Raw genomic sequence first — 21,042 nt, forward strand, 5'->3', positions numbered from 1 at the left:
ACTGTCCGAGGAAAGGTTTAAGAGGGGAGGGCACATTCTATTCCCCAGGCTAGGTGTTCTCGTGATTGGCCCATTGGCGAATTCGGACCCTATCGCCGCCAAAATGTGCAATTCATCAGCTCAGTGAAGTTGAGCATCACGTAGACTTAACTTAAAGGTTTGGGAGGTAATAGAGATGCTACAGTGACCCGTGTCCTATATGATTCACACAGGAATAAATACCGAACACTGTTTTATGCTGTTTCGGGGCCCCATCAATGATCTTTTTTTCATCTAAGAACAGGCTGAAGACATTGTGGAGACATGGCTGAAGGTGAGGTCTTCCAGTGGGGGTCAATGAGTGAAGAGAGACGGGAATAAAGGAGAGGGGGTGGGACGGATCTCCTTCATTGTCTTTCAGATTTGGGGATCTTTCCAAAAGGCTCTTCCCAGAAGCCTTGTCATTTCCACGTCGTTACCGCTAAAATGCGCCCAAACCCTTTTGTTTGTTCGTTTCTTCTGGCGTCGATAAAGCAGTTTTTATTGTTTTGAAATGCGAGAGAAAGGAAAAGTGTCTTTTTGAATACTGATGGACGAAATGGGCTCGGTGTATGAACAGTATTACACAGGTGAGTTGGGTTATTAAATGATTCATTACTGAACACTGAAGCAAGTTGAACTTTTACCAGGAGCAGTTTACTCAGGCGACGCTAAGACCGTTTAAGTATGATTTTAAAGAAAGAAACATCTATCATATGGTTTCTTTCAATCTGGGACAAGTTCAGAGGTGTAAAAATACGTAATTGCGCTTACCAGATCTTTAGCTAGAAAACATTAGTTGGTTTATCTGTTCATTTGTATGGTTGATATTGTGTTACTATTGCAGTTTTTTTAAATATGAGTTTTTATGCTGTTATTTTGATAGTATAAATTTAGCAGGCTGCTGAAAAAGTATCCAAGGAATATGCTTGGATCGGAGGCTCATTTTGGAACATTTCAATCACTCGCGTTTCGAAAACTCTTTTGGCATTTTCACGCCACGTGAGGGATTCATTGATATTTGCGCATGTGGGGTTGCATGTGAATTGTGTTTTTGTTTGTGTGCTTTTTTAAAGGGTGCTGTGCAAAAACAGAGGACGACGAAGACGCGGGCTCGTTTCACGGCAGTGGGGTTTGTAAATGGTTTAACGTGCGGATGGGCTTCGGGTTTCTGTCCATGACCCATCAGGAGGGAATGTGTCTGCAATCACCCGTGGATGTGTTCGTACATCAGGTGAGAACAAATCTAGCTTTTGTATTTTCTAATGATTCAAGTGACATAAATACAGGCTACCATGCGTAAACACATAGTTGAGTCATATTTTAACTGCCCTTTATCAAGCTGTAATCCAGAGTTGGTGTTGATGAGAACATTTTATTGTGACAACACATTAAACAACTTTAAATGCCACCATACATGTTTATATTTGCACATACACACAAAAAGAATATATTAAAAATGAAACCGTTAGACTGACAGTGATCTGTGTGCGTTACACTCATAAAAATACATGTCTGACACTGGAGAACCTTTTAAAGAACTTTTCACTGAAGACTTTTATATCAGGATCTTGACTCGTACAAATAAAGGTTCAGTAATACAGTCCTATATTTGTATAATTTCATGAGTTGGCTTATAAAGTTTTGATGTTTGGTACTTTAAGATTAGTGTGTTGGTTTCTGGGGGTCTGTAAATCAATAGTAGGCTACTTCTAGTTCTTCAAAAAGGCTCTCCTGTCAGGCTGTACAAGCTTTTTTTGGTTCTAACAAGAACGTTTATTTTTAAGAGTGTAAAACTTCGTGTCAGTGTTCGTGTTTTTTTAAAACACATTTTCCAGATGTGTTACATTATTCAAAAATACATTACAAATGCAATTCAATTGATGGACATGTTTTCAAATACTGAGTTCAAAGTCATTTGGATGTTTTTATTATTATTATTATTATTAATTATTAAATTAAAATGTGTCCTGGCCAAATTCCCCCCATTGGCCCTTATCTATCATGGCCTCCTAATAATCCCCATCCAATAATTGGCTCTATCGCTCTCCTCTCTACCAATAGCTGGTGTGTGGTGAGCGCACTATGGCTGCTGTCGCATCATTCAGATGGATGCTGCACACTGGTGGTGGTTGAGGAGAGTCCCCTTTTCACTGTGTAAAGCGCTTTGAGTGTAGTGTCAGAAAAGCGCTATATAAATGTAATGTTCGTTCATTCATTCATATTATTATTCAAACATGCCATGTGGTGTAGTCGTCCAAGTGTGCGTTTCCCAAACAACGACGTAACCTACTGCGTAACCACCATAGTAGGCTGCGATGCATCGTTAGATAAACTAACTAGCTAGTCACGAATGTTTCCCGAAACCCTATAGTAACTATATCACACATCCATCATTCAAACCACGTTGGTTCAACAATGTAGAGCTGTCGTTAATGATGTTACTCAGGGGGTGGAGTAATAACTTCTGCAGAGATGGAATGGATATCAAATTATAACAGCTCATTTACACACACAGAAAGTCGTTTATTGTGAAAAAACTGCTTAAGACACGAAATAGACATTTATGTTTATATGCACTTTGTAAGTGGCGTACACTTTTTATTACAGTATAAAGCAGCTCGGTCAGTAAGCAGCTCCACAGCAACTTTATTTCCCTGACGCTGCTGTAAATAACGAACATGGCATCTGACTACTTCTGTTATTTTCTGTTTTCCGTTGTTTCGCTTTATTTTCACATTTCCTCTGTTGCTTGTGTGTTTGATTTCATTGTGACCTCTTGCAGCATTGAGCTGCAATAGTGGGGTTTCCCTCTTACCTCCGGGGCACTTGAGCACATACATATGCACACATTTCAAAAACCAATGAGAACGTCACTTTTGTTCTTGACACAATGAAAGATACAGAATTAAACATATGGAGTGAAAGATACAGGCTGGGTCTGGCAAACGGGGCTTTGGTGAAGCTGTGTGGTGCTGCATGGCAACTAACATACGATTTTCAAGTTGCTTTTCAGTGACAGAGAAGTTAAAACCCTTCACAATCTGAATTTAAATACAAAATATAATATCCCATTTGATGACAAAAAAATATTATTTTTTAACGTGTTTAGAGTTAGTGCTTTTCTAATACACTGGGAATTCATCCAGTAGTTTAACATTTAGAAATGAGCACATACTTGTGACTTGGTGCATCACAGTAGCATTGGAATGCCAGATCAAATGTAAGCAATTATTGTGTGAATCATGTCATGCAATGTCATTACTTCATTATCAACTATCAGAATAATGTCATTAATAAACATGAAAATTTGTACATAATTTACGAGTTGGTTATTTCGTATGGTCTCGTACGATTTTGTTCGCATAAACTCACGTGCAAATTTCCGGATGTCTAATGCGGAAGTAAGCGCGAGTTCCGCGCACGAGGCGTTAAGGACATACTTATTAATAGTATGCCCTTACCCAAACCCCTTATCTAAACCTAACCAATCAGTAGAGTGTGTAAACATGATAGGATGCTGTTGTGTGTGATAGAAGCAAGTAATTGTCATGTATTAGATGGAAACGATGTCCAGCAACATCATTGGCTGTTGTGAAAGTCATAGGAATTCCAACAAGTGCAGTCGCACGATATCATACGAATTAGGCAAATTTTGAAAAGTTGTACGAATCCTGACAATTCCGCCGTGAGAGTGTGTTGCATAAATTATATACGGTAAGTGTGATTAAGAATCCTATGTATGGAATGAAATACAAACCTTTATTGTTTTGTGATGACCCACCATCACACACACTACAACAGTCAAGTATACTAAAGCTGGCTATGTAAAGATTTTCTCAATACACAAGATAATAGCCATGATAATATAAGCCAAACATGACACAAAACACATCCTTTATTTAAATCCTCAGAGAATTCTAAAGAGAGTCCTTACTTCTCATTTTTCCCAAGCCACAGCATGAAAACAATGAAAAATAAACAGCATGAAAGCAGCCTATTTTAAAACCAAAAACCCATTAACAGATGAATGCAATAATTTGATAATCAAATTAAGCTGTGCCGTATTACTGTCACAAATCATCGATGAAACGCTCACATTTAGCTAGTTAATTTAGATGATTATTAGCCACCAAGGTGTTTCTATCCATTCCTCAGGCACATCAGTAGCAGGTGTTTTAATGATTCTCCTAACAAATACAGTGTCTATGTGTGTATCAAATGCTCAACAATGGCAGCTTTACAAAGAATCCTACAGCTTGAGCACAGAAGGTGATGCATGTATATAAATGGCTACATAAGGACAATTTTCTCCCCACTTGACTCTCTATCTGATGACGACATCATAAGAAAATTCTAGATTTACAAGGACCAAGATCCTTGAATTGCTGCAGGTTGTGAAACCACACCTTCAGAGGGCCATAAGAAGAAACTCTGCCTTAAGTCCATTAGTGCAGTTCTTAGCTGCACTGCATTATAGTGCTGTGGGAAGTTTTATGGAGGTGGATGGTATAAGCCTGTGGCTCAGCAAGTCTGTTGTTTTTTTTTTTTTTTGTCAATAAAACATGAAATTCTTGAAAAAATAAATGTTGGCATAACTAGTGCATAATATTTTTTTATTTCTTAAAAAAAAAAAATTATCAGCTTATTTTTGAAGGTTGATTAAGATTTAAAAAGTCATGTGGTGTAGCCATTTTATTGTAATAAAAATACCCTTTTAAATGAGCAGCTGCCTCATGACTTCAGGTCATTGTGTAAAATTACCCAGAGATTAGAACATTTTACAGGCAAGCAGCCTTGCACATAGTGTCAAGTGATCTCTCTGTAAGTAAGAGGTCTTTGGTTACCTCCAGAGTGGCTGCCTGGGAGGCTGAACAGGGGGTGGTCAGGCTTAGTGCAGATTGTGTCTAGGTCTCATTGACTTCACATTATGATGTAACAATTGAGATCAACATGAAATGAAAATATACCCAACATGATTTGCTTTTCTTAAAGGAATAGTTTGGCCAAATTCAACCCTCATGTTGTTTCAAACCCACATGGCTTAATACCTTACTCCTTTTGTGTTCCAGGGGAGAATGTTAGGGACTGATAGCCTCAGTCACCATTCACTCTCATTGTATAGAAAAAGATGCAATGAAATTGAAATGGTGACTGAAATATGTACAGTATATGACTCATTACAGAATTAAAATGGGTTGTGATTGGCATTTCATGTTGACTTTAAGCATAGTGTTCTAGTCATTCATGTCATGTTGACTTGTAAAAAGCATTCACATCTTCATAGAACTCGTAATTTGTAGTAAACTGAGTTATTTGAAAGCTCTGACTTGACTGTTGTGACATCAAGTTAAAAGAACCAATCTGACAGCACACTCAACAGTTAAAGATAGTGAACACACATTGTTAATAATGAGGCCAATTGTACCTGGAGCACTTTAGTTGTTAAACATTTTGCAAGATCATTTAGAGGCGAATTAATGTAGTGATAAATGTTTTGCTGTTATCAACAACAAAGCCATACTGACGTTATGAGTGTTGCCATAGAAACCTGCTGAGGTCCGAAGATGTGAACAGCTCCAAGTAGAATCTAAGAGTTTCCAACTCATAACTACACAAGTTCCGACACGTGTACACCGCTTTATTCTGAACTTGAAACAATAGTCGATGGACTGCAGACAACCCTTTTAGATCAACATTAAGAGTACACGTGTGAATTTGACCTTGGTTGTTTAAAGGAAGATCTTAGGCCATTCTTGGGTTGTCTGGGTTTTGATAACCAGGAGGCACCCCAAAACTTACCCCAGTCTCTTTCTGTGGATGTATTGATGATGCTAAGAGTAGGGTGACAGCTGTGGGACCTACCAGGTTAAAGAGACAATGGCTGTCATTGTCAGACCCATGGGAGGAAATCCTGCCTCCTTTAAATCAAAGAATCACTGAATGAATAGTGTTTGTGTGTGGGAATGACCAAAACAAGGGTAAGATGGAGAGACATTTCATTATTAATGGGAACATAGCAGTTGAAAGATATGCTGAGAGAGAATGTTGGGAATGGAGACCAAGAGAATGGAGAAAAGGGGGGCAGGGAGGAAGTATTTGAGGGGAGGGGGGTTGTTAGCTGAACTCATTCATAAAAAAGCCTCTGTAGTTAAAGAGGAGGGCGAGTGGTAGAGGAGGTCAAAGGATGGGGGTAGGGTGGCAGTTAGGCCTGAGTCCTTTCTTAGCGGCCCTCCTACCCACCCCCCTCTGTGAGATAAGTGTCAGGGTTAAGCTTGACATCATGTGAGAGCAACAGTGTGGACCACCGCGAGCCTCCCACCCGATGTAGATGCGCGGTGTTAAGGAAGCTCTTACTCATAATTTGAAGTACTCAAAGGTGATGTTAGTAATTTTTCTAAATGTTCAAATGCTTTCTTTATCCCAGTTTAATATGCAGAGTTAACTATCAGTATGTCATGGTTGATTTGATATGGTTGATACACTACTCAAGCTTGTAGCCTTTTATGGTTTGAGTCGGAGATAAGTCCGCGACAAGCAGTCTCTGATCGTATTCTGTGCTCATCGCCGATGGTCTTGTAGCGTGCACACTTCTGAAACTCGCCCTGACTAGTTGCATACATTACATCAGATTTCAAAGAAACCCGTTTGAAATCTGTCCGACGAGTCATCAGGTGTGCCTACTGTTCCAACATCACCCCCCCGCCCCCATTCTGTTCAAATCATTGCCCTTCATGTTGTTATCACAAATAAACACTGTTGCTATATGTGTGGGTCTATTAGTGAACACATTTTGGATTGTAGCTTTAATTAGGGAGGAATGGTGTTGTAATTGACTTGTATTGTGCACTTGGCTTTAGCCACACTACATGCTGCAAACAAAAAGTTGATATAATAAATTTGCAAATATAGCCACAAACAGCATTTATTCAGGTACAAGCAGTTTGAAAATGTGGAGAAAATGACCAAAGTTTTCAAATTTGAAAGAACAGATTTGTCTGGGGAAAAGTGTTTTCCTTACTAAGTATTGTAGTTACTTTGTAGTTATGGTTTTTACAGACTTCTTAAAGTTGAATCTAATCCAATCTAAACTGATAAAATCTAAACGAACTTTTTCGAACTCCCCTTAGATGTTGGTCTGTTTAACACGAAATTACCTTGAGACCCTTATGTACGGTGGCCCAGATGTGCACAACACAACAAAATGTACGAAGTAAACAAAAGTTCACAACACAGAAATGAAGCCACAACTCAAAGAATTAGGTCTCAACACAATGAAATGAAGCTACAAGACAAAAATTAAGAAAGGAATCATGAATCAGGTGTTTTACTTTGGCACAGCCAAATTTTATGTTGCCTGGAGACAACACCATATAAGGTTGCCACCTGTCCAGTAAAATACGGGATTGTCCCATATTTAAAGATGAAATGATGTGTCCCATATCGAATCAATACGGGATGTGATTTGTCCCATATTTAAGATGGTCAGATCATGGTGAACATGGTGAAATCATTCCAGATTGCTAATTTAACACTGATAAAAGTTGGAAATTCTGCTTATGGTGGGTAAGGGTCTGTCTGAAAAGTCCATACATTGTACTAAAACTGGATTTATTTCTATATAAATGTCAATAAGATGTATCAATGCAATCACAGAGTCATAAAGACAAGTACAGTTGAAGGAATAAAAAACAACAAATGATAAAAAAAATACTTAAAAACCAACCAAAATGTATACATAAGATAAAGATAAATCATTGAAAAAATTTATATATATATAAAAGTTGTATTTTTTTTTAAGTCAGGGTTCTCATTTTAGCATATAAGAAAGGATATGCAATTTTTTAATTAATTACTCAACGCATTTTGTGCTAAAACTTGCCATATAGTTTAATACAGTACTCAGCTTCACAATGCACAGATGTCTTTGCCAAAATGTATTTAGTTAAATTAAAACATAAATCTACTTTACTCACATTGGGAATGTCTTATCCTGTCCTATCCTTCTAATCTAGGCAGATAATACTGACAATAAAGTTTAAAAAATGTTGCCCCCTAGAGCTAGGAGCATTTCTGTTGTGTAGTGGCTGAATTTATTTGTGTTGTGGCTTGATTTCTTTGTGTTGTGAACTTTTGTTTGTTTTGTAAATGTTGTTGTGTTGTTCACCTCTGGACCACCATACTCATGACAAAAAGAGCTCAAAAGAATATTTATTCTTCTAATCATTTAGAAAATATAAGCCAATTCATTTTTTTTTTTTTTTTTTTTTTGGCCATGGCTAACATACACTTATCAACCTACATCTTCTGAACAATTTCACATCTTAAAATCTTTTGATAACCTTTTGTCACGAGGGTCTCTAGATGATACATGCAACATTTCTTGCGAATTGAACCATCTGGGAGGAGTAGTTTTTTTTTCTAGAAAAAATTAATTGACAACTGATATCGGAGATATACATTTTGTTTGACTCAACTCAGGGAATCAGGAAAAAGTATTTTCATTCTAGCCCATAGGGTTGCGACATATTATCAAAAATGTAAAAGTGCTTATAGTGCCACCAAGTGGTAGGTGTATGTTCGTGTGTGTGTGTGTGTGTGTGTGTGTGTGTGTGTGTGTGTGTGTGTGTGTGTGTGTGTGTGTGTGTGTGTGTGTGTGTGTGTGTACGTGTGCGCGCGCTTGTGTGCACCTGAGTAGTGGGTGGATGAACACAATCCTGCCAAATTTTGTGTCTCAAATTTGTTTTTTTTTTGCTGCCAAGACACTTAGGGCAAAAAAATATAATAAGAGTAATAATAATAATTATAATAATGAGAATAATATTGAAAATCAAAATCATTTTCTTTTTATATTTTTCGTATTTTCATAAGAGGTGCTTGACCCTATGTCAGCTAGGTCCGTGTACTTTTACATCCATTCCTTTTTTCTTTTTTTAACCCAAAAATGAAAAATTAAAATGTGTGTTTTTCTTTATTGGTCTTAACACTGATAAATAAAATAAGCACATACAAACTCATTTCCTGTTGACCATTTTATTTTCTATTTAAAAAGGAATAAAGAGATTGGGGAGAAATGCTCAATTTTTGTTTTACACCTTCAGTGTTTAAAAAATTAATTTACGCCTTGAATAATTGATACGCACATGTGAGCGGCGCTGAAACGCCGCTTTCAACTGATTGGTCAGCTTGCCCCATCATCTGTAACCTACTGCCTTAATCCCATCAGCTAGAATTAGAGTTGGGATCGCTCTGCAAATTTGTCTCAATTTTCATTCAATATTGTCCCGAACCACCACTAACTGTAAACTATGCATTCCATATGTATTAGAATCTTGCTGCTGGCACATCATGGTGTTTTAGCGAGGTGTTGCCTCTAATGGACGACGCGTGAGATATTGTAAGCCACATCACTTGGCATGCTGACTGGGAGTTGGTCTATTAAATATTATTTTTATTTTTAATAACATTGTATGATTTTGTAGTGACTGTAGTGCCCCGTCCCATTGATAAGGTGATAACTTTTACCTTTAACAGAAATAGACAAATGCACTAGAAAACACACTAATTTATATAACAGAATTGAAAACATACTGACGAACAGCAGTGATTAAATATTTCTCAACACAAAAAAAGCCAGCTTGCATACAGCTAACAAGATTAAATAACAAGAGCCGTCCAGTGACACACTGAGAGGGAGAATGTGTGGAATTTACTACAGATCACTGGGGGGTTTAATGTGTAAAAGAGCAAAGACAACATTCTCCCAAGGCATGTCCTGGCAAGAAGATAAGCAATCTTCCTAGGGCTGATTTTAAGGTATTGGTTCAACACCACCGAGCAGATGTTCTTTTAAACAGCTTGGCTGAAATTAACATGGAGACCAAAGATCTAGTGAGTTGGTTTGTGTTAGATGATGGCACCATTTGGCTGTTTTTTAAGAGTCAAGTAGAAGTGGTTTTAAATGGTAGATCCTTTCTTGAGCCCCATTTCCATATGCCTATGGAGCAACTATCTCAGGCATGCGAGGTTCCCCCACCTCTTCCCACAGCAAACGCACAACACTGAGCAGGGTAAGCATTAACCAGATGGAGTTATTTTGGGGGAGCTCATTGGCCCACCCCAGTCATCACAATGGCCACACTTTAATTGTCTCATCCAGGTCTCTAAAACTGAGATGTTGGTGCTAGTGACTGAAGGATAGATATTGGCATGTTCCATATCCAGTCCACAAAGATGCCTTTATCTGGTCATTTTTTTGAAAGCATCACTAGTTTAATTTGTCTAACAATGACCAACAGTGTATGTCCATGCAACACAGGAGATGTCATTTTTTTCTTTCTTTTTTCTTCTTTTGTGTGAAAGTCCAAAATTTGTGTCTCTTCCAGCACATCTCAAATTCTGTATTTTGTTAAATAGAATTCTGTGCTGGAAATGACGCTGATGGAAATGACATTTTTAACATTTTTGAAATAAAATGGCCAACTCCTTTGTCTTGCTATGGCTAATTTCATAGCAAACATTTTGTGCATCGCAAATACACACATTAAATAATATTTTCACACTTGTTACATAATATGGCAAAATTGCAGCTTTATTGGGAATGACTGCTCACAAGTGATATTAACCTAGAATTTGACACTTGACGACTTTGTAAACAAGTGCACTAACTATTAAAGAAACTGTATTATGGGCAAAATTGTTTGGTTTGATGGAAAATCATAGGATTTGAAATATTTATTAAAAAAATAGCAATTATTTTTACAAACAATAATGAAGTGGTTTGTTTATTTCAGTCTTTTGTTTAGATTAGCACAGCTTATATAACAAAAATGTATTTGTTTTAAAAAAAAATTTTTATTTTAATTTATAATGGATTTTCATTGTTTAAAATTAAAAGTCTAGATCTGGGACAAGGCTAAAATGCTAAAATGTATACATAAAAGGCATTTTAATATAAAAATATAAAAAAATAAATGATGAAGGCCTTGTAAAAAGTCTGTTTTAATGAGACCTTCATATAACAATAGGAAATTAATTAATTTTTAAAAATAAAAATCAACCCATTTAAATAGCTTAAAGTTGATGGAACATGCATAAATGCAGTCTGATAGAGCAGTTGAAATGTAAATGTAGCAATAGCAGTAATGTGCCTTTTATTTAATCAACGATTATATGAAGATGATGAGTTAACGAAAAGGAGCAGTTATAATAGCAATTTTATTTGAATATTCCATGTCCTTTTTTTTTCTTTCCCCCCTCCTGTTAGGTAAGCACTGTCCATGCTATATATACACTAATTAAATGTAACACTGTTATCTGAAGGACAATTCATGGCCTTTGTAGACATGCAAAACCCTAAAACTATACTAAATGTTCCCAATAAATAAAGTTAATATCTTTTAACCTTGCTACAAATTAGACTAAAATAAAATGTAATAATCAACTTGTAATTAAGAATCAAAGACAAAAAGTATGCATCTTTCTTAAATCCTAAGCTAAATCTAAAATTATACAGTAGTTAGTTCCAGTCCTTGAATCTGATTGGACAAGAGGCATTCCAGGAATGCTGATAAAGAAGTCATATCAGCACTGGTATGCTTCTCTGTTTGTATCACTCCGCTTGTGTTTGTGGTGTTCCAAACTACAGTGTAAGAGCACTGCAGGTGTGTCGTAGTTTAGATCTGGAGATTTTGATTGATCCCTGTGACAAAGATATAAGCTGACAGGTGGTGATGAGCGAGTTGAGTTGACGTTGAAAGTCTGTGCTGTCAGTCAGAGAGCGGGTTTCATTGACGTCATCGGCTTGTCTCAGTACATGATCGCTTGGATTACTACTACACTATAGCAGTTAAACTAACAGCTTCAGCATTACTGCCTATCACAGCTGATGGAGTAATTACACACACTTAGGGTGCCTGCCACCTTGTGCCAACGATTGAATCACAGCCATGCTGATATACAGCCATAACAGCACTTTTGCTTGCGCAATATTGCACTGACTGCACACTCAATGGGCATACTTTTTCCTAAAAGCTGAAACTGTATGTCAGATTATGTAGGAACATCTTATTTTGTGAATTGATTAACTTGATTATCATCCATTGTTTATTTTGTTTAGATTTTTTGGGTTTTATTAAAGAGACTTTTTCATGGGCAGACCACAATTTCTCTGGTGCAGAGGTTGCGAGCGGAACAGAACTGGGGCAATCCGTGGATCTGCCTGAGATGATGCACGCAACTCGAGCTTTCTCTTTACACAGCGTTACGTGCCGACCTATAGAACGCTGAAACGCTAGAACATATTCTACTGAAACACATGGGAAAGATATATAATGGTTCTGGGGGCAGAGGACACACTGGTTGACGAGAAGGGCCACAGCAGTCGAAGTGCCCTCCGTATTGCCAACACTGCTTGGTCATCTCAAAAGCTCACTTGAATTTGTTGTAGATCATTAGCTAGCTTTAAACCAGTAGTCTCAGAAGGTACTTTACAAAAACGCTGTCTGTTAAGTGATTGACTGACTAGGCAATGAAGTAATAAGGCAACTGCCTTTGATTTTGGACACAGCCATTGACCGATACAGATCTTCAGAGTTTATTAGCAAAGAGACCAGAGAAGGAAGCCATTTTGATTTTGAGGGCTACATGACTAGTTGGTTGTGGTGGTTTCAGTATGAAGATGATTTAGAATGCTGTTGGGGGCAGGGAAGATGCAGTTTGTGCTGGTTCTTACAGAAACACACACCTTGGAGAGAGAAGATAATGTCGAAGAATGCTGACGTTTAACGTGGTTCTCGAATAAATGTTTTGAGGAGATTGCAAACTGCAAATAAAATGCAAAGTGCTACTTATTATCATGCATATAATCATGGTGTCTTATTTCAGATGCTTACCTGGGTTAATCTCCATCTTACTTTGAACAAACCTTTCAGTCAAGTGTGTGTTTGTGTTTTGCCATCACTTGGATGGCATTAAAAAAAAAAGTTTTTCATTACAATATACACTCACCAGCCACTTTATTAGGTACACCTGTACATTTGCTTATTCATATGATTATCTAATCAGCCAATCGTGTGGCAGCATTGTAATGTATAAAATCATGCAGATATGGGTCTGGAGCTTCAGTTAGTGTTTACATTAACCATCAGAATGGGGAAAAAATATGATCTCAATGATTTGGACTGTGGCATGATTATTGGTGCCAGATGAGCTGGTTTGAGTATTTCTGTAACTGCTGATCTCCTGGGATTTTTACACACAACAGTTTCTAGAGCAGGGGTCGGCAACCTTTTTGACATGGAGTGCCATTTTTTATTTTCCTGGTCAATGGCTGTGCCGACATCCCCTAATTTAATTGTTTGTTTTTCATTACAAATGATATTATCAGCATAACAGTTTGAGTGAAAAATTTATGCAAAACCTGATGACTATAATATAATCATGAACCTGCTTGTGAATTTTCACAGAGCATCTTAAGTGCTTTAATGAAAGAAAACCTGTTCTTTTGTACAAAATGAGTTAACACAGTTAATGTCACAAATTTGCTTATTTGATTACTGATCATAAATTTGTGTGGAATCTTAAATATTTCTTATATCATGTCATTTTTCAAAATCATGCAGAGGGGTAATTACTTGCACACAAGCAACAGCGAGAGAGGAGCAGTCTATTTTATTTATATTAAGTTTTTCACATCTGCATTCCAGTCTACAGCTTGATGTAATCCTTCCTCATGATCACGCAGCGTGTTTTCATCAGCTGAATGGGAGACTAAACACTATTAAAGTGTGACGAGACTCACTCTGCGCTTGCAAACCATTCACGCATCACAAGCCGATCAACTATTTAGCCCATTTCAGTGAATCACATTTGCAAAATACTAAAACCTTTTCCCAGGTTTAATTTATATTTTGAATAGACTCAGATTTTTGAACTACACGATGTGGGTTTATATTTTCTCTTTTAATCGTTTATTGTAATTTTGAATATGACTATGGTTTAATGAGAGTGTACCTGTATGCTGGGTTGGAAATCTCAAGGATTAATGGTGGTGGTAACTCAGATAACCCCTCTGTACAATTGTTGTGAGCAGAAAAGCATCTCAGAAAGCACAACATGTCGAACCTTGAGGTAGATGGGCTACAACAGCAGAAGACCATGTTGGGTTCCACTTCTGTCAGCCAAGAACAGAAAACTGAGGCTGCAGTGGGGCTACCATCTGTGTACCTCAGCAGAAATCCAGATTTGCCAGACCAGGTGATGTTTTTCCAATTGTCTACTCTCCAGTTTTGGTGAGCCTGTGCCCACTGCAGCCTCAGTTTCCTGTTCTTAGTTGACAGTAGTGGTACCCGGAGGGGTCTTCTGCTGTAGCCCATCCGCCTCAATGTTAGACGTGTTGTATGTTCAAAAATGCTTTTCTGCATAGAACTGTTGTAGCGTGTGGTTATATGGGTTACAGTCACCCTCCTGTCAGCTTGGACCAGTCTGGCCATTCTCCTCTGACCTCTGTCATTAACAAGCCGTTTTCACCCACAGAACTGCCGCTTGCTAGATGTTTTTTTTTTTTGCACCATTCCCTTTACACGCTAGAGACAGTTGTGCGTGAAACTCCCAGGAGATCAGCAGTTACAGAAATACCAACCCGATCTCACAAAAACTTTTACATATTTTACGAGTTGGCTATTTCGTATGATTTTGTACGATTTCCGTGCAAATGCCCGGATGTATAATGCAGAAGTAAGTGCGAGTTCCACTAGCGAGGTGTCAAGGACATGCTTAATAATATTATGCCCTTACCCAAACCCCTTATCTAAACCTAATCGATCAGATGTGTCAACATGATAGGAAGCTGTTGTGTTTGACAGAAGCAAGTAATTGTCACGTATTAGATGAAAATGATGTCCAGCGACGTCATTGGCTGTAGTGAAGGTCGTACGAATATCATGCGAATTAGCCAAATTTAGAATAGTCGTACAAATCCTTACGATTTCGCTGTGAGATTTCGCCCCATTTACATTAACTTAACATGGCATGGGCTCAAGGTTTGTACAAAACATGATGATTGTTTTATCCTGCATGATGGAAGCAAGTAAATCTGATCTTGTGTACTAAGGTGTTAACATGGTCAATGTCACAACTTTTGTCATTTGATTGGTAAAATAATGCAGAAAATTAAATAATTTTACATAACTTTTCTTTGTTTATATATTTTATATATAATGTACTGTATGTTAATATTCCAAGTGTGTGCATGAGCACATATACAGTTTATGCATACACTATGTATGCTGCTTGTAGGATGGTGCCACACGAAATTTCATTGTACAGATTATAATGACAATAAATAAATTCAATTTATACAATTCTTGAACATTTTATTTACTCTGACTTTTGGACCCCACTTTACATAAGTGTGACAAGGAGGAGGGCGTGGCCGGGGCGTGATGGAGCACGGCCGGCGCTGAATCGGCTGATCAGCGGGAGAGCAAGATAAGGGGCGGCCGGAGACGCCGGTTCGAGAGAGAGAGTTGCATGCGGCTACGTTGCATGTGTGTCTGTTTATGTTTGTTTAAGTTCATTTATGCATTAAAAGTTTATGTTGATTGTTCAGCCGGTTCCTGCCTCCTCCTTGCCCAACCATTACCTGTTACAATATGTCATCAAGAAATGTAATATCTATATAATGATACATTTTTATTCCTCATCACGATCATTTATTTGACAAATTGGTAAGCTAAGCCAATGATCCAAGTGTTTGAAGCAGTGTTTTTACCATCTCTCTACAGAGCAAGCTTCATATGGAGGGCTTTCGCAGTCTGAAGGAAGGGGAAGCAGTGGAGTTTGCATTTAAAAGGTCTTCTAATGGTCTCGAATCCTTACGGGTAACGGGGCCAGGCGGGGCACAATGTGTAGGCAGCGAGAAAAATCCCAAATGTGCCCAGAAGCGTCATTCAAAAGGAGACCGGTGGGTGAAGAACATCTTTGTTTGACCATGCTCTATGAATGATTTAAGACTTTAGACCAGCTCTAAGATCTAAGGTGGGCCATAAGTCTCTTAGGGTGGGCTGTAAAGTTGACACTATCAAAAATAACCATTATATTAGCCCTTTTTTATTTTTAATGTGGTACCATGGTAATTCAATGGTATTCTTTAAAGTACTATCATGGCACATTAAACATTCAGTACCTTGGTAGAGGTATTTGTTTAGGCATAATCATCCTCATATACTAGGCACATCCCCATTTACATTTTGCTTTTTTCTTTGAGACTATTCCTAAAAAACCTTCCCAATTTTCTTTTCGGCCCTACTTTAAAGGCATCTTTAACTACAATATATTTATTGTGAAACTAAACTGACATGTTTTTCAGCTAAATTCTCACATGATTCACATTTGATGTTACTGCAGTTGAGGTACGGGTATGTTTAGAAGTAGAGTTATGGGTTGAGGTAACTTTTGTTAACAGTGTAATTACAGATGTAATTAAATGCAGGTACTTAAAAGCAAGTACAATGCAACAACACTTATGTACATAATAAATACACTGTATTAAATGCTAAAGTTGTTCAAGACACCTAATATAAAGGTGGTACTTTTTTTCTTGTATAAAATTAGCCTCAATTTCACAAGCCACTGGTCATTGTTGGTTAAGCTACATTGAAACTGAAAGCTGTTCATAATCAGTGTAAGGTTTAATCTGATTATAAAGTAATTAGTTACTGAAATCTAATTACTTTTAGTCAAAGTAGTGTAACACATTACATTTTAAATTCTTGTAATCAGATTACAATTACTGACCTTCATTTAAGGTAATTACCTTTAAGTATATTACTTGGGTTACACATTTCTTAGATAATATGTTTAATACATTTAAAATATTAAGCCAGGTGTTCAAATGTACGTCTGTTTGCATTTCTGTGAAAGCTGAAGGGTGTGCGACAATGAACAAGGAGAAAATGGACATTAGTTTTTATTTGTTGAGCGGAAGAGCAAAAATGTTTCTGTGAAGTGTTTTATTAAGTAACTTGATAGTAAAGTAATAGTTAAATAATGTAATTACCTCTCCGATGAAGTAATCAGTAAAGTAATCTGATTAAAAAGGAAACAATAAAAATGTAAAGAGTTGCCACATTTTGCATAAATATTTTCAAATCAAATATCCATATTTCTTTTCAATATGATGAGACAGCACTTGAATGAAACCTGATGAGGTCATCATGAATGATTATCGTTGCATTATGTTTCACTTTTTTTTTTTATATAGTAGGTAGTATACAGTGTACCCACTATTCAGTCAGTAGTATGTTAGTAGTCCATTTGGTTTTTAAAGTTGTTTTTTTAATGACTAATAAGTAATTCACAAATGTAATATAAAACAATGATATGCGGTTATAACAACATGAGTAATAGGACTACTTTCATGCAGTACTTGCCAAATAGTGAGACTTTTAACTGTATAAATATACTTTTTCAGACTTTTTTTAATCAAAAAACATAAAATGCCCTAACTCATGATTTGTCACAATGCAGCAAAAAAATAAAAAAAATAAAAATAAAAATAAAATAATAATAATAAAATATTATAGTGAGATTAAAAGGAGGGATTATGTCATTTTTGTTTTTATTTTCATTACTGTAATGACTTGACTGACTTGAGTTGTCACTTTCCTTGTCACGTTGATGTCAAAAGAATGGTGCAGCTCCCAGTGTTGTCCTGACTTAACTAGTTCTAGTACCTAAAGTGAGCGTGAAGAGTTGAAAAGTGTTTTTGCACTCACATCAGATATCATATAATAAAGCCTGACAACCACTAAGCCATACTAAACTTTATGTACAGATTTCTAATGTTGGCAGCTTTTTAATACATGCTTTATAGATGTTAAGATACATTTTCATATGTTACTAATGTTGAATAAGTGTCATTAAGCATTTATAACATGATGTAAAATGGTTTACTATTTGACAAGTATTGCATGACAGTTGATGTTTTTATTCATGTTGCTATAACCGTATATCAGTGATGTATATTGCATTTTGAAATTAAACATGATGAAAAATGATCCCCAACAAACTATATGTGGATTATTTAAATAAATATTTTCTAGATTTCCTTTAAACAATAACAAACATCGTTAGTGCATGCAGTTCTCGTCATTTTTGTCAGCAGTATGTTATAATTAAAATCACTTTGTAATTGTCATGTGTCTTTTGTCTCGTCTTGGTTATTGTTGACAAAAAAAACAAAAAAAAATTTAACGAAAAAAAAAACAACATTTCTGTAATTTTGGTGGCGGGATTAACACTTGCAATGTTTATAGAAAATGTGCATTCTACGCACAGAATGCATAGTCTTTACTGCAGAAATGGTAAAAGTAGTATGTATCCTGTTCCAAACATTGTCATTTGCCCACAATCTTGAAAGTGGCCGCCTCCATTTTAAAGCAGTGCATTGTTATTACAGTAACCTGCGACAATGTATCAGTCATGCGATTAACATAATCAGAAAACTTGAATAGAATTCTACATGTGGCAATTCCCATTTTGTAAAATGTACTTTTTCCTGCTGGTTATCATTGATATTCTGTCTCTCTGTCCATGCCTCATGATGGAGAATCAGATCCTGTCCATTTAATTAATAACAGATGTAGGTGCCTAAGAAAGGTCAAAGGTGAATGCAGCCATAGCAACCCTGAGGTGTGATGTATGTGAGCTGGGTGGGGGTGGGCAGAGGGGAACAGGGATCAAAGTGCAAAGGTCAGGCTGCATATTGAAACAAAGAGCCAAAGAGATGCCCCATCTCCTCGAAAACCTGCCTCCTTCCCCTGCCTGAACAATAACACCCTCAAACATGCAGAATAGTGGGGTACTGAAACAACAATGTTGCATACCACTGTTTGAAACATTTACTGTTCCATTCTGTGTTCCATTTCAAGTACTGTTTGTTTTTACAAAATAGCTGCCAGTATAGAGTACATACTGCACACTGCTGAATAGTGAGTAAGCTAGTAGTCCATTCCAAACAAAACCTGATCATTTTATCACTGGCCAATGATTTCAAAAGTTATAGCGCGCTCTAATGGTCACTTATGCAAATAACAATTGTTTCTCTGCACCATTTATAGATGCTTCAACTGTGGAGGGCCAAACCATCACGCCAAAGAATGTCAGCTGCCGCCTCAGCCAAAAAAGTGCCATTTTTGCCAGAGCATCTCCCACATGGTGGCCAACTGCCCAATCAAGGCACAGCAGTTATCACCGGGATCTCAGGGAAAGTCCACAACTTCAACAGCGGGAGAAGAGGAGGACATGTGTCACACCCCCTTACCCCTCGAGAGCTCTGATTAGATGGTGGAAATCATCAGGGAAACACAAGTGGCAATCAAAAAGTTTCAATAGAATGCTGCTTTTGGAACTAACTCAGGTTTTTGTTTTTAAATCAGCATAAATGAATGTTTTCTCTCACTTTTGTACTTTAGTCAGGAAGTTTGGATGACATCAGATGATAATTAATTTTCAAAGGTGTAGAAAGAAAATGGTGATCATTATCCTATCCCATTCAATTTTTTTATTTTATTTTATTTATTTTTTTGGAAAATCTTTGTAAAACTACAGAGCCCCTGAAAGGACAATGCAGGATTTTTTCCCCCCTAAAATAGTTTTGCATGCCCTTGCAGTAGTTTTCCTACAGTAACCATATTTTAACCATGATATTCGTAGTGAAACCATAATGATAATACAGGAAAATGAAAACTATGGTAATAAAAATCATAATTTTGTGGGTATCATGGTTTTACTAATGCAAATACGATAGTTTAACTATGGTTTTACTGTAGTAATATTATGGTAACACTTTTAAATAAGGTTCCATTTGTTAACATTAGTTAACAACATTAGTTAACATGAACTAACAACGAATAATACATTTACAGCATTTATGAATCTTGGTTAATGTTAATTTCAACATATGACTTTTTAAATCAAATGTTCTACATGTTAACATTAGTTAATGCACTATGAACTAACAAACTAACAATGAACAATTGTATTTTTATTAACTAACATTAACAAAGATTAATAAATGCTGTAAAATATATATATTGTTCATTGTAAGTTCATGATACCTAATGCCTTTACTAATGTTAATAAATGTAACATTATAATAAAGTGCCACCAATATTGTAGACTGTAGTAACCATAGTTTTTGGCGGAAAACGTTTTTTTTTCTTTTTTTTTTTCTATAGTAATATTGTAGTAACCATGATTGTTTTAGGCTAACAGTTTTTTTTTTTATTATTATTATTTTATTTTTATTTTTTGATGGAAATCATGGTTTTAATACAGTATACTGTATGGTTTTACTATAGATTAACCATGGCTAATCTTGTGGTTACTATAGTTTTACCACAAATACCATGATATTTGTAGTAAAATTAATAACCACAAAATTAGGATTTTTATTACCATAGTTTTAGTTTTCCTGTATTAGTACTATGGTTTTACTACAAACATCAAGGTTAAAATATGGTTATTTTGGGGGCCTGGGTAGCTCAGTGAGTATTGACACTGACTACCACCCCTGGAGTCACAAGTTCGACTCCAGTCAGGTCTCCTAAGCAACCAAATTGACCCAGTTGCTAGGGAGAGTAGAGTCACATGCTGTAACCTCCTCGTGGTCACGATTAGTGGTTCTTGCTCTCAATGGGGCGTGTTGTAAGTTGTGTGTGGATCGCGGAGAGTAGCATGAGCCTCTATATGCTGTGAGTCTCCGCGGTGTCATGCACAACAAGCCACTTGATAAGATGTGCAGATTGACGGTCTCAAAAGTGGAGGCAACTGAGACTTGTCCTCCGCCACCTGGATTGAGGTGAGTAACCACACCACCACGAGGACCTACTAAGTAGTGAGAATTGGGCATTCCAAATTGGGAGAAAAGGGGATAAAAAATTAAATAAAAAAAATATGGTTATTTTAGTAAAATCATGGTAAATTTATTGTGAGAGAACGCAAAACTATTGCGAGGGCATG

The 21,042-nt window shown here is 36.7% G+C and overlaps 1 protein-coding gene across 1 annotated transcript; it reads left to right on the top strand.

Moving 5' to 3' along the window:
- Positions 1-577: 577 nt before the first annotated feature.
- Positions 578-19,362, top strand: LOC127425730 (protein lin-28 homolog A-like). Its single transcript, XM_051671994.1, has 4 exons — positions 578-608; positions 1,095-1,252; positions 15,804-15,982; positions 19,140-19,362. The coding sequence occupies exons 1-4, from the start codon at positions 578-580 to the stop codon at positions 19,360-19,362; spliced, it is 591 nt and encodes a 196-aa protein (XP_051527954.1).
- Positions 19,363-21,042: the final 1,680 nt, after the last annotated feature.

Source organism: Myxocyprinus asiaticus, chromosome 34 (genome assembly GCF_019703515.2).
Source record: "Myxocyprinus asiaticus isolate MX2 ecotype Aquarium Trade chromosome 34, UBuf_Myxa_2, whole genome shotgun sequence".
In the NCBI taxonomy this organism is placed as follows: Eukaryota; Metazoa; Chordata; class Actinopteri; order Cypriniformes; family Catostomidae; genus Myxocyprinus; species Myxocyprinus asiaticus.

Bases quoted from the DNA above. Each gene is read 5' to 3' on its own strand.
- LOC127425730 (XM_051671994.1), top strand. From the start codon at position 578: ATGGGCTCGGTGTATGAACAGTATTACACAG. The intron at 609-1,094 runs GTGAGTTGGGTT...GCTTTTTTAAAG, and splicing joins GTATGAACAGTATTACACAG to GGTGCTGTGCAAAAACAGAG. The intron at 15,983-19,139 runs GTGGGTGAAGAA...CACCATTTATAG, and splicing joins CGTCATTCAAAAGGAGACCG to ATGCTTCAACTGTGGAGGGC.